This window comes from Plutella xylostella, chromosome 13, assembly GCF_932276165.1.
Source record: "Plutella xylostella chromosome 13, ilPluXylo3.1, whole genome shotgun sequence".
In the NCBI taxonomy this organism is placed as follows: Eukaryota; Metazoa; Arthropoda; class Insecta; order Lepidoptera; family Plutellidae; genus Plutella; species Plutella xylostella.
Window position 1 is genome coordinate 5,576,055 of NC_063993.1, and position 13,133 is coordinate 5,589,187.

The 13,133-nt window shown below is 44.2% G+C and overlaps 1 protein-coding gene across 5 annotated transcripts in view; it reads right to left on the minus strand.

Moving 5' to 3' along the window:
• Positions 1–13,133, minus strand: part of LOC105398016 (liprin-beta-2) — a 44,039-nt gene that overhangs the window by 8,871 nt on the left and 22,035 nt on the right. Inside the window, exons 1-5 of one of the 5 annotated variants that reach the window (XM_048625163.1) lie at positions 9,504–10,250; positions 8,554–9,173; positions 8,118–8,291; positions 2,098–2,253; positions 281–440 (exon numbers count right to left, since the gene is read on the minus strand). In XM_048625163.1, coding sequence (XP_048481120.1) covers positions 281–440; positions 2,098–2,253; positions 8,118–8,291; positions 8,554–9,173; positions 9,504–9,702 — 1,309 coding nt within the window. In that variant the 5' untranslated portion in view covers positions 9,703–10,250. Of the gene's footprint in view, positions 1–280; positions 441–2,097; positions 2,254–8,117; positions 8,292–8,553; positions 9,174–9,244; positions 9,474–9,503; positions 10,251–13,133 lie in introns of those variants that run through there. The other 4 variants (XM_048625164.1, XM_048625162.1, XM_048625165.1 and 1 more) reach the window with 4 other exon arrangements.

Sequence of the window (13,133 nt, forward strand, 5' to 3'; positions counted from 1 at the left end):
CACCATTTTTCGTCCTTTACCCGCACGCATAAAGCTGCGTACACACCGGGCCAACGAACGCCAACGGTTATCCCAACGATGGATATTTATCATACATAATACAGTGCAGATTGCAGCAACGAAGCCAACGTAATCCGTTCGTTGGCGTTCGTTGGGCCGGTCTGTACGCAGCTTAACACCATCCACTACAGCGTGCGTTCACAAACCTGCGCAGAACACAACAAACAAATCACAAACATTACACAAAACTACAGCGTGCGTTCAGAAACCGTATAAAGACCTAAGTTAGGCACGGAGTGTCCGCGGCCGCGCGCCACCACCATATTGTTTTGTTTACCGAACGCGAGCCGCGCCTCGGGGGTCAGTATCGAGGAGCGAGGAAGCGAAGAGTACATGTGGGTGTTGCGCTCGATCTGACGGCCGTAGTTCGCTGGTGGTGTCTGTGAAAACACATTAATTTATAAAGTACATAATTTATTTTATATAAGGACTATGGTATGGTGAGAACTTATGGATATGGATAGTCGTGTCTGCTGAAGAAACGATAGCCGATGGGGAAGCGGGATTCCAGTGTAGGTTTATGGCCGACACATGACAACTACTGTTGTGGCTTATGGCATGGCGATTTTTAGACGATGCTTATGTTTAATTGTTTAGGCCCGGGTCTCCTATTTACGCCGTAGGTCGCGTCCAGCGTCACGCCGTAGGCCGCGTCACGATGCTCACTATAGAAATGTACTGATGCGGTCTCCCTCACACGCCGACGTTGGCGTAATCTTACATGTATTAAATAAATAAAGATAAAAAAAAAAAGACGCCGTAGGTAGGCCGTAGGAAGTTGATCGAAACGTTTACGTCAAAGTCGGACGCCGCATATAGCATAAAATAGGAGACCCAGGCCTTATGATTGCTGAGTCAGATGACGTTTACGTAACTTAGTTAGTTTTTTTTTTTTTTTTTTATCTGGTTTAATCTCCTGTTTGATTGAACCGCTAGCCCGTTCATTGGATGACGCTGCTTAGTTGTATGACTAGGCCGAACGTTTATTGCACAAGCGTCACAAAACGTCCAACTAGTTAGCTGACTTAAAATCAGTCAGGTGGTGAACCAAAACAAATATGGCGTCTAACAGCTAACAGCTGACACAAAAGCACCTATATTGTTAGTTTTTTGCAAATAAATTACCTTTAAAGTGCGTTATTTGTGTTAAAATAGTGTGACAACATGGGTTTACCTATTATTACGCCGCGGGCGGATAGTTTCAAAGAAAAAATTGTGGCGAAACTGGATAGGTAATTATGAACAACAATATGAAGGTACGTTTATTGTTATTGTTTAGTTAATTTGTGAGATAAGAGCTTTGTAACATAGTCTTTTTGTTGACTCTTGTCTGGTAATGTTCACCCTAACCAGACATTACAAAGTTGCTATACTATATCCCATTCAACGACATCGCTGAATGACGTTCAGTCAAGACGTTGAACGTTACAATCAACGACTTGACGAGTTGTCCTTTAGTCATACAACTGAATAGCGCCATCCAATGAACGGGCTAGTGGTTCAATCAAACAGGAGATTCAACCAGATGCCTGCGACATATACATATACAGAACGATCAATATGAGTGGCTGATACTTTCACCACGGTGACAAGAACTTCTCCAAGTTTACGGTTTGTCACCAACACGCTAAGAAGACCACATACCCTGGGTGTGACGGGCCTCGCTAGCGGGGTGGCGACATCTGGCGGCGGCGGGGACCGCTCCAGAACGCCTGGCTCGGCCACGCGCAGCCGCATCTCACTGAGCTTCGATAGCAGCTCCAGCTTCTGTGTCTCCAGAGATGAGCGCTGTAGCATCTCCTAGGTAGTGTTTGTCACCAACACGCTAAGTAGATGACTACATACCCTCGGTGCGAGGCTGACGAGAGGGGTGGCGACATCTGGCGGCGGCGAAGTAGGCTAGAGTATGTCTCGGCCTGACGTAGTCGCACCTCAAGCATATCCAGTATGTCCAGTACAGGTTTTATAGTAGGTAAGTTTGCGTTTTATTTCTATATAGGTACAAAAAGCCTTTACTACATTTTTGTGATGACATACCCTGGGTGCGACAGGCCTCGCTAGCGGGGTGGCGACATCTGGCGGCGGCGGGGAGCGCTCCAGAACGCCTCGCTCGGCCACGCGCAGCCGCATCTCACTGAGCTTCGATAGCAGCTCCAGCTTCTGTGTCTCTAGGGATGAGCGCTGTAGCATCTCCTGGAATGAAAATGTATGTTCGAATTAGGCGTGTGAGAAAGTAGCATCGAAACGAATGTGGCGATATCAATCACAGTACCTACACACAATTAATCCTTATTTCTTAACAGCAGAAGGTATCGTTAAATTTAATGATCGCCATTCATCAACCAGAGAAAGGGAAGTCGTGGCCAGAGCACAACTTGCTGGCCCACGACAGAGAAGGATGGAGGCGTCTGGTGTCTGCCCCAGACTCCTCGGAGGAGTAGCGGGATTGAAGAAGATTCATCAACCATCACGTATCAAAAATCCCGTGTGTAAGATAATTAGGTAGTTATTAAAAAGTGTAACTTCGGTTGAAAATGCAGCTCGCATACCCATTCACTAACTTAATCGAAATTATATTATAGCGTGAAACATAGGGTCACGGTAGACGGTCAGGTCAATATGTCAAAGAGTACATTTACTTAGGCCAGCTAGTCTCATTCGAAAACAGGCAAGACAAGGAGATCGATAGACGCATCGATAACGCCTGGAAAAGCTACTGGTCTATGAAGTAGCTGATGAAGGGCAACCTTCCACTGTCACTCAAGCGCAAACTCGTTGACATGTGTATCTTGCCCGTCCTAACCTACGGCTACGGCGCACAGACTTGGTCACTGACCGAACATCAAAAGACCAGACTGAAGGTCTGCTAAAGAGCGATGGAGCGTAGTATTCTAGGTGTAAAATTGACAGACCGTGTCAGGAACACCGCACTACGCTCCCAAACCCGCATAATCGATGTTGGTGTCGAGACCGCGAAGCTCAAGTGGAACTGGGCCGGCCACGTCTGCCGAATGCACCCGGACCGGTGGGCCAAGATAGCGACCGAGTGGGTGCCGGGCGACGGGCGCCGGCGGAGAGGCAGGCCGAGAAGAAGGTGGCAGGACGACCTCATCAAATATTTGCCGGATTGGGAGGTAGCCGCATTGGATCGGGATGAGTGGAAAATTAAAGGGGAGGTCTTTGCCCAGCAGGGGGAAAATATATAGACTATTAAAAAAAATAAAAAAAAAAATATTGGCTAATAGCTAGAATTAACACATAGTATAAACTACCAATACTAAAATGTACATCAACACTAATCAATAGTGAAATCTTAATATAAAAACAAATCTAAAAAAGCATCCCGCACGCTAAAATCTGGGGCAACGTAAACATAATTCAGCAACAGGCTTTTAACATGTCCAAAAAAACTCCCGTTTCCAATAGCGGCAAACTGAAATAACTATTCCATCAACAAAGATTAAACTTATTATATTTTTTCGTGCGTACATACAGCGGCTAATGAAAGGGGCATAGCATCTGGCGTTTCAGCGAGGGTTTTTATGTTATTCTATTTCGAATCTTAAACTGCAGAGTATAAGGGTGGGATTTGTAAAATCAGGAAGAGTGACATGTGAATGGGTGTTGCGATATGCTGAGCGTGTTGAACAGGAGGGTTACTCTATACTGACGAAATACGATCTAACGGGATCTGTCGTGTAACTGGTACGTTTAATACAACGTGATAGAGTTGTGGCTCGTGCAGCAGCGCTTCGAAACTTCGTTTTTCTTCATATAGAGTGACCCGGGTTCGGAAATAGCTTGCGTTTGTTTTCAGTGCCCATACCGCTGTTACTTCGATAATATTTATTTAGCGGATTCAACGAGCGGCCAATAAAGTCAGCAAACACACGAGCTATAATGTTTGTAGCCATTTCTTGTTGCGGGGTGTTTCGGTTCGTTTAATATTTTCTATGACTATAAGTACCTACTTCAGAAGCATAATATTATTACAAATAATGCTTGCTTAATCTTGAATACTCTATATACCTAGATACTACCTAAATCAGGTATACGAATTCTGACATTCCTGACAAAGCTTACATCAGCGAGGAAGTTGTAATAGTAGCTACATTCAGAACAAGCGGGAACTCGATTTGAAACTGGGAATTACCCAACTTGTCCACAGAGTTGGCAATAATAAACCGCTACTGCCCGAAATACGCCAATCAAGTCAACTTTACTGTAATCTGCGGTAAGTTTCATACTCCAGTTAGCCAATAGTGGCACGGCAAAGTTTTAAGGGTGATTCTGGAGCGTACGGTAGCATTTAATTGAATTTTGGGTGACAAACGTGTAGTATTCACTAATTAATACATTAGGAATTTCAGTGATACGATGCCAACTAACGATATTTGGATTACAACATGATGTTCAGGATTTTAACCAATATCTAAACTCCGATATAGGTAATTACGAGTAGGAACGCGACCTATGTGTTTTATGTATGTATCAAATTATTCTCAAATAAGAACAGAGAAATGCGAGTGTCTCACTTTCGATTTAATCTTATCCCCAGACAACTATCATTTAACTATAGACGGGTGACAAACACATGGACTTATTAACGTCTAGGAGTCTAGGGTTTGTCATCCAGCAACTGTAATTAACTAAATACATACATTAACTCAAAACATATTGTTGTACTCGTTATTCAGCGAAAGTTTTGTGAATATTCTCGAGCATCGGAAAGGAACACAGGAATAGTGTAGGTGAGCTTGAGTAAATTTGCCGATAAGCTAACCGTTTTATTAGTCTAGCAGACACCGTGACTCACCACTATTTGTGGCCGATTTTATATAAACCAGACCATGTTTCCGCCTTCACAATTTATTTAATACAGTTTACCTGGAGCATAAGCTGATGCTGAAATTGTAGTGACAGGCAGGGGAAGTTATGTTATTTATACATTTATGTATGAGTGTGGGTTGATGAGACACGTATTATGTATAATTATGTGCCTAAGTAATCACATCGCTATTTCACACGCTACGCATAAAACAGTTCGGTAAGATATAATGTGTAGAGGTGTTTAATATACATATAAAAGTTGCTTTCGCGTGAGTAATTGACACTCGCGCACATTGGCATTGAGAGTGCACGCAGACGGCTTGGTTACTAGAATTAATAATAAATAATACAGCTTATTGTGCTGTTTCTCTCTTCAACAGTTGATACGAACCATCTAAATCTCATCTTAGAATAAGTACGAGCCATAAATTTCATACGAAGTTTAAGGTGTAGGTACCATTGTATTGCTCATTATCAATACAAAAATATGCTAATAAAATCTACATCTAGCTCCTGAAAGGTATTAGCTACCAAAAATAACAGAAGTACACAAGAAAATATTATTTATTCGCGCATAGGTATTAAATGTCTTGAATCAACAGTTTTCTCTCGTAGTCTGATACTCATAACACTATAAACTATATTTGCTATTGCTATACAACGCACAGAATGAGATATCATGAAAAGTCCCCGCACGCAGCACAAATTGCGTGATACCGACTCCCACAGTTTTGCATTCTAGCACGGCACTTAGCAATGCTGTATATCATTTAAGAAAGCCAGAGTGTTAACTGAGTATAAACTATCTTTCATTCAAATACAACATACACATATAACATTTATTGAGGGCATTTTTATGTTTTTGATTCAAATCATGTAAACTAAACAATAAAAAAACCTAGAAACGCATTTTTTTTAACTACAATGTTTCACGATTCGTTTTAGTACTAACAGACATGCGAATATCTATGTGCCGTATAGTTTATTGTTTAAAAGCTCATGATGATTAAGTTCTCTACACACGTACCGAAGCAATTTCAACTAACCCTTTTCACAACATAATAATGTACAAACAAGAAGAATGATGGTGCAAAACGAACTCTGCATAAATTACGTGCCAGAAGATACAGGGAGAGTCTTCATTATGCGTGGGACATAAGGGTGATATTTAAACTGCAAGAGTAAAGTGTTCAGTGCCTCCGACTGTACATTCCCCTGCGTAGAGAGTCGCGCCTACGTACAGTCAGTGTCATGATTATTCAATAGTTTCCACTTCCACCGCCTCTTATCTAGGACAGGTGTACATGGGTGACTAAACTGTGCGTAGCATATACCTATGTAATATATATATATATGGTTTTGTGCTACCCTGAACTACGCGTATTTTCTATCAATGGTATTGTATTTTAGGCCTGCGTGTGGCGATAATGGGATCGCTTTTGGTCGTGGTGCTATGAAAAATAACATTACACATTTTAGAGGACAATCATAAAGATCCGTTGCGTAATTGGATACATTAACCGTTAGCCTTAGCACTTGATATTCTGTTCAAGCCAGTAAGTTTCTGTTAATCCGGAGAATGATAATTATTCAGTCTGGCTAAGTATTGACGTGATTGAAATAGAAACATGTTGTTAATTTGTTTAACAGTTCGTTAACATACTTTTACTTGCACAAAACTATTCAAAGAACTTTTGAATGTGCAAAAGTTTTTATAGCAGTTTTAGGTTTATTACTCGCTTCATAAATGTTCATTCTTCGTAAAGATTCCTTACATAAATGATTTAAAGTCTGCGTTTAATCGGATAACATTGCCTTTATCCCAAGCCTGTATAAAAATAGATGCCCTCGTTCTCTAACTAAGTACCTACATAAAATATGTAAAGCCAATAATAGGTTATACAGTATACACTTAAATGTAGAGTGACTCAGTATTAACTCCATTTTAAAATCATATTACCATTCAGGATTCTGGATAAATAATAAAATTACTTATCTAAAAAACGGAAACGGGTAGGTAATCTGTTTTCTAACACCATTATTGGCTTTACATATTTTATGTAGGTACTTAGTTAGAGAACGAGGGCATCTATTTTTATACAGGCTTGGGATAAAGGCAATGTTATCCGATTAAACGCAGACTTTAAATCATTTATGTAAGGAATCTTTACGAAGAATGAACATTTATGAAGCGAGTAATAAACCTAAAACTGCTATAAAAACTTTTGCACATTCAAAAGTTCTTTGAATAGTTTTGTGCAAGTAAAAGTATGTTAACGAACTGTTAAACAAATTAACAACATGTTTCTATTTCAATCACGTCAATACTTAGCCAGACTGAATAATTATCATTCTCCGGATTAACAGAAACTTACTGGCTTGAACAGAATATCAAGTGCTAAGGCTAACGGTTAATGTATCCAATTACGCAACGGATCAAATAACAATATTATTATCCCTTTTATGGAATGAAATAAACAAAGTCACACTTATGACTTTGTGCTGAATTAATTCTTAGCTCATGTGTTGTAAGAGTTAAATTTCGTCTGCCAATTTTATACCATACGCAGAGCAACATATTCAACATATACCTACACACAGTCATGTTTAAAATGAAGCAGGCGTAACATTTGTTATAAATCGACGCGAACCAATTTTAAAAGAATCCCGTTCATAGCGCGTGGCACGGCGCCAAACGTAAACTTTATGATGCACGGGGAAAACGCACACTCGAACATTGCTGATATGCTGTAAGTGCAAGCATTTTGAGAACTAATATTATCAGTTTTGCAGTATTAACAACCATCAATCGAGCCTTTTGAACACATCTTAACTCCTACGGCTATCCTAATTTGCATCAACATCATGTTTTCATGTGGGGTCTTATTATCACGAATAAAAGTCATGGGCCAAACAACATTCATCAATTCAACTGTTTTGTTTCCACTATAGATTGCAAAATTCTGAGAAGGTACTACTCGTTCAGCTACTTTGTTTTTATAATGTTATTTTAAACTAACTAACACACGTCGGTCACATATGGCCAGTTGGGGATTTTTGGATGCACAAAATGTCAGTTGCTTGTGAGAAGCGCCACAAACGATGCTGCACCTAATATCATGCCCAACGTGCCTACACCTGTACGCTTGAGGAGCTCACGACCGCCACCAGTGCATGCTATTAAGCCATTTTAGATTGTTGTCGCTAAGAAGAAGAAGTTGACTGACCTTCTGCAGCCTCTGCTCGGCGTCATCCAGCCGCTGCCGGGTGTCCATCAGCGCCCGCTCCAGGTCGGCCATCTTGTCGCTCTGCGCCGACACCTGCTCCGACAACACCTGCACCTGCAGCTGCAGACTCTCCTTGTCCGACTCCAGCCGACGCACGCGGTCTTCTGCATCGTTCTGGAAATAACAGGGGCGTTAGGTGGATGTGTTTAAGTTGAAGAGATGGTTGGGATTAGTGGAAACCGTAAACGTAATGGTAGTAAAACACACATAAAAACGAGCAGTAACCTTGACTTCGGTCAGCGTTTAATTTGGCCTCAATGTCGATATGCGTCACCTAACGTATTCTATTTGCACTAATGCATTGTCATTGCCCTAGTCCTTCGCCTGAAGGCACGCAGCCAGGCATTGTGATGGGAGCACCGAAACGACATGCTACCTTGTTCCGATGTGTGGGTGTGGGCGTGTGGTGCGTCCAGGAGCGGTCGTGCGGGCAGCAGGGCGGCGGCGGCGCGTGGCACCAGCACACGGGCGGCCACCAGCCCCCGTCCCCCGGCCCCCCCGGGCCCGGCCAGCGGAAGTGCTCGTACGAGTTCCAGCGGCGCTGCAGGTCGGGCGGCGTCTCCTCCACGCGCGGGCGGCGCGGGCGCGGCGACGCGCGCACGCTGGCCGGGTGCTGCGGAGGCTTCGACGACAGCGACGAGCGCGTCTTGCGGTCGCGGTCGCTGCGGTCGCTCGGCGTCCGGCGCCGCCGCCTGTCTAGGCTCGCCGACGAGTACTCCTCCGTCCGGTTCTCCATCGACTTGGGTTCGCCGCCATCGTCCGCGTCGGCCGACGGCATCCACCTGAAGTCGTCGTCGCGGCGCGTGGAGCCGTCCAGGCGGCGGCTCGGCGTCAGCGTGCGGTAGTGCGCGTCGTCGCCCGGCGCGTAGTCGTCCTCGCTGGAGGACGAGGAGGACGCCGTGTCGGAGGAGTCGGCGCGCGCGGGCACGCAGGGCGCGCCGTCCTTCCAGCCGGCGCAGCGGAGCGTGGCCTCGTCGGGGCTGTCCGAGTCGCCGCCTGTCACAGAAAAGCGGTCAGATAGCGCGGCGACGGCGGCGCGGCGGCACGGAGCCTCGAGCGACACTCACCGGCGGGCGCGTAGAGGGCGGAGCGCAGGGCGGGCGGCAGGCGCCGGGGCAGGCCGCACGCCGCGCGCTCCTCCTCGTCCGCCGAGTCCCACGGCTCCGTCAGGCACTCGCGGTCCGACATGAGGCTCCGCGCGACACACGCGACAATACTACACTACGAGACACGGACAAGCGCGCTATTTACAGTTTGGCATGAGTCCAGTGTCACGCTACGTCAGTGGCTCGCGGCGGTGTCACCGCGCCACGCGGCGCTACGTACTGTGTCGTGGGGGCGGGTCCTCGCTGGACTGCACGGAGGTGGAGTCGCGCTCGGAGGCCTCGGAGGCGGTGGAGAGCGGGCGCTCGGCGCGGCGGCGGCGGGCGGGCGGCGGCCGGCTCTTGGGCTCGAGGTCGGCGCGGCTGTGCAGCGCGGCGATGGTGGCCGCCACGAGCGAGCCCCCGCGGCTGAGCTCGCGCATGTTCCAGTGACGAGTGAGCGGCGCCTACGCGCGAAGGGCCGACGTCCGCGCCCGGAAATAGATCGCGGCGTCTTGCATTCCGGGCTCCCTTCCGCTTTGATCCGAGTTTTATTGGGCAAAATAGGTATAAAATGCGGAGGTTTATAAATAAGCACGGCACTGCACTGATATAACGCGGGGCTTTAGTTGTTACACACCACACCACACTGTTGAGTTGTTAACGTAGAGGCGTTAATCACACGAATTGTTATTAAAGTTGTTGCGTGCAATCAGTATGCAGTCGGGTACTGCTGCATCGCTCACCGGCGGCGAGTGTGCGCGCGCGCAGTTCACTCCCTCGTAGAGCGAGCGGCGCCCCCTCCCCGCGGCCTCCCCCCCGCGCTCCCAGACCTCGGGGTTGTAGGGCGGCTGCACGGGGTACAAGGGGTAGTTGGGCGGTGCACTCGCCTCCACTGGCTCCAGCAGAATGCTGCCATTTGATTTCTTCAAGCAATTCATTCTCGTCACCGGCCAATCTATTGTCGACCAATAAAATCAAATCAAGTGTCATCATGTCATCAACAACTGCTTCTAAATTAATTTAGAGTCAAGGCACACGGATAGAACAAGGTACCACCTATAACCGTATATTTTACAATAAACTTGGCTATAAAATGCATAATAAATTCTGAAGTTTCAAAACACATTGATAGTTATCACTTGGAACATGATCGAAGCTTGGAATAGTCATCTCAGAGCATAAATTAAGAAGTATCCCCTCGTCACGGAAATAGACCGACAGCTGTTCGGAACAACATATCCGACAAAAACGCAATATTTAATGCCTAAAAGCGAGCTTGGGGTGACTGCTGACTATACTTAAATCTAAAAATAAAATATTTTCAAATAACTGCACGACTTCTCTCCTTTTTATAGCGAAACATGCTCTGAAAGATTTCTAGCACACCTAATGCAATAAAGAATTCTTCGAGTAAAAGCATTTCTAAGCTATCTATTGATATCTCTAGTTATTTCTCCATAAAAGTGCAAAAGATCAATTTAAGACTTTAAAAGAAATAAAGTGCTCTTTGATCTTCATTTTATAAGTCAGAAGAAATATATTTCTTCGATCGATAGGAACGAACAGAGACTTTATTGAAATTAATAGTGTTCATATTGGCAATGAGGCGCCCAGTGGTCGAACTAATTATTCCGGCGAGTGTCATACACTCGTACATGCGAGTTATAACTAAATGAATGAACAAAGCTGGCCGCAGTCAGTACTCGATAATCGAATCAACACGCAACCACGCTTCTAACACGAGCTATCCATTATATTTTAGCTCAAACAAACTTCAACTATTCGTTTTTTAATCAATTTGGGTAGGTAATTTCTATATGAGTAACTAGTATTGAAGCACCTACACTTGCTCTTATACATTATACTTATACGTTTGTTTGTTTACGGGATTTATAATTAACCCTTGTCACGTTCGAAAGCCATGAAGGACTTTGATAAACGATGTGCCCACTGCCCACCACCCCTTTTATACATGCTTGCATATTATTATATTTATCCTAAAGGGTTTATTGAGATATAAAGGTATTTATTATGTAAATAAAACTCATAATCGGTGAACGAACGACCACTTCAGGACAACATAACACTTTCATTCATAATTGATGAAATATTCTCTCATTCATCTATCTTCTACCTATGAGTCTTAGCCCCACTTGCGCAGACCTGGGTTAGCGAATTAACTCGGAGATATTTGACATAAGGAGGGTTAGATTATTAATTTGTCTTGCATCGCTGAAATATGAGCGCTAACCTTGGGATAAACTCTTAAATATTTAACCCCCCAATATTGGAGGGTTAAGACGCTAACCCGGCTTACGTCAAAAGAAAAGGTTTTTATCAATATCCTTGTATTCGTTGGAAATGTTTGATTATGATGATTAACTTATCATTCTTATATTTTTCCCCTATCTAGCAAATTAGCAAATGGTCCCACTTGTGAAATTAAGAGCACGATGGTGTGGTTACATACATAATATATGCTCACGACTATGACTGTAATGTAGTTACTCAGAGGTGACTCACCCACTTTTCGCTGTACATTTTTGTACTCACGTGATAGGTCGCGAGCCGTATCGCCGCTTTTGAAAGAGTACAATGCACTTTAGGGTACACATTTAGATCACGATGTTTTTTTCACCATAAGAGCTATGGTATACATTTTTGGAGATATTGTGTAGAGTAGGTAGGAAATAATACTCAGAGTGGACAGAATAATAATTTATTTACAGAAAATAAGCCTACTTATACGCGCCGTGCTAACTTAAATACTCGTGGCGTTGGGAATGCACGGGGACTCGTTCCTTTTCTGCGCTGTCGGAGGCTCTCCTCTCCGAGCTGCCGCGGTGACGGTGGTGGTCGCTGCTGCTGCTTGCTTGAGCTTGCTGAACAGTTATTTTCGGAACTCCCTCTTTGTTTCCAGAAACAGCTCTTTACAGGGCTATCTTTGCTGTTATCTAAAGCACAACTTGAAACCGCGATGTGTTCAATAAAATCAATACTTGCTGTTGTTATTGGTTGAGTATTGCTTGCTGGTACGGTTAGATTGAAGAGAGCTGCTTATGATAAGGTTCTTGAACGTTTTGTGGTAAGTAGAATGTGTGGTAGTAAGTTGCCACACATTGTACATTGTACTTAAATTTCAAAGAACTCATTGGTATGTCTGCGCTAGGATCCAAACACGCATCTTTTGTGTGAGAAGCGAGCGTTTACCCGACTGAGCTACCGCCGTTTCTTTGCAATTTTTTATAATTTTCGTAATGTATATCTACAAGGAAATCACAAATATGACACTTTGTAAACAAAATACAAATTACTGACAGCGAAAATTGCGAAAATGGAAATAGAGAGAGATAGTTTTATCCAAAGACGTGAGGTGAAAACGAGATAGAAGACAATGTTTTTTTACGGCAATAGAAACTTGGTCCCTTTCAGCCTGGAACGGGACATAGATTCACAGAGTGCAAAAAGAAACGTCAGGTTAGCTAACTCAGGGTTATTTTCCATTAGCGCAATCAAAAGTCCGGGTTAAAATTTTACAAAGTTAACCCTGAGTTAGTTACCTCTGAGTTTATATTTTTAACCCTGTGATCCACGCAAGTGGGCCTTAGGAATTAAGATGAAACTGTTTGCGCTGGAGGCAGTGGCGGATTTACCTATAGGCCAAAAAGGCCAGTGCCTAGGGCGGCAGATTGAGAGGGGCGGCAAATTTGGCAAATATAAGATGAAACTGTTTGCGCTGGAGGCAGTGGCGGATTTACCTATAGGCCAAAAAGGCCAGTGCCTAGGGCGGCAGATTGAGAGGGGCGGCAAATTTGGCAAATAAGTAGTTTTTTTATAATTAATTATACGTGTATCATCTGTACCATCCATG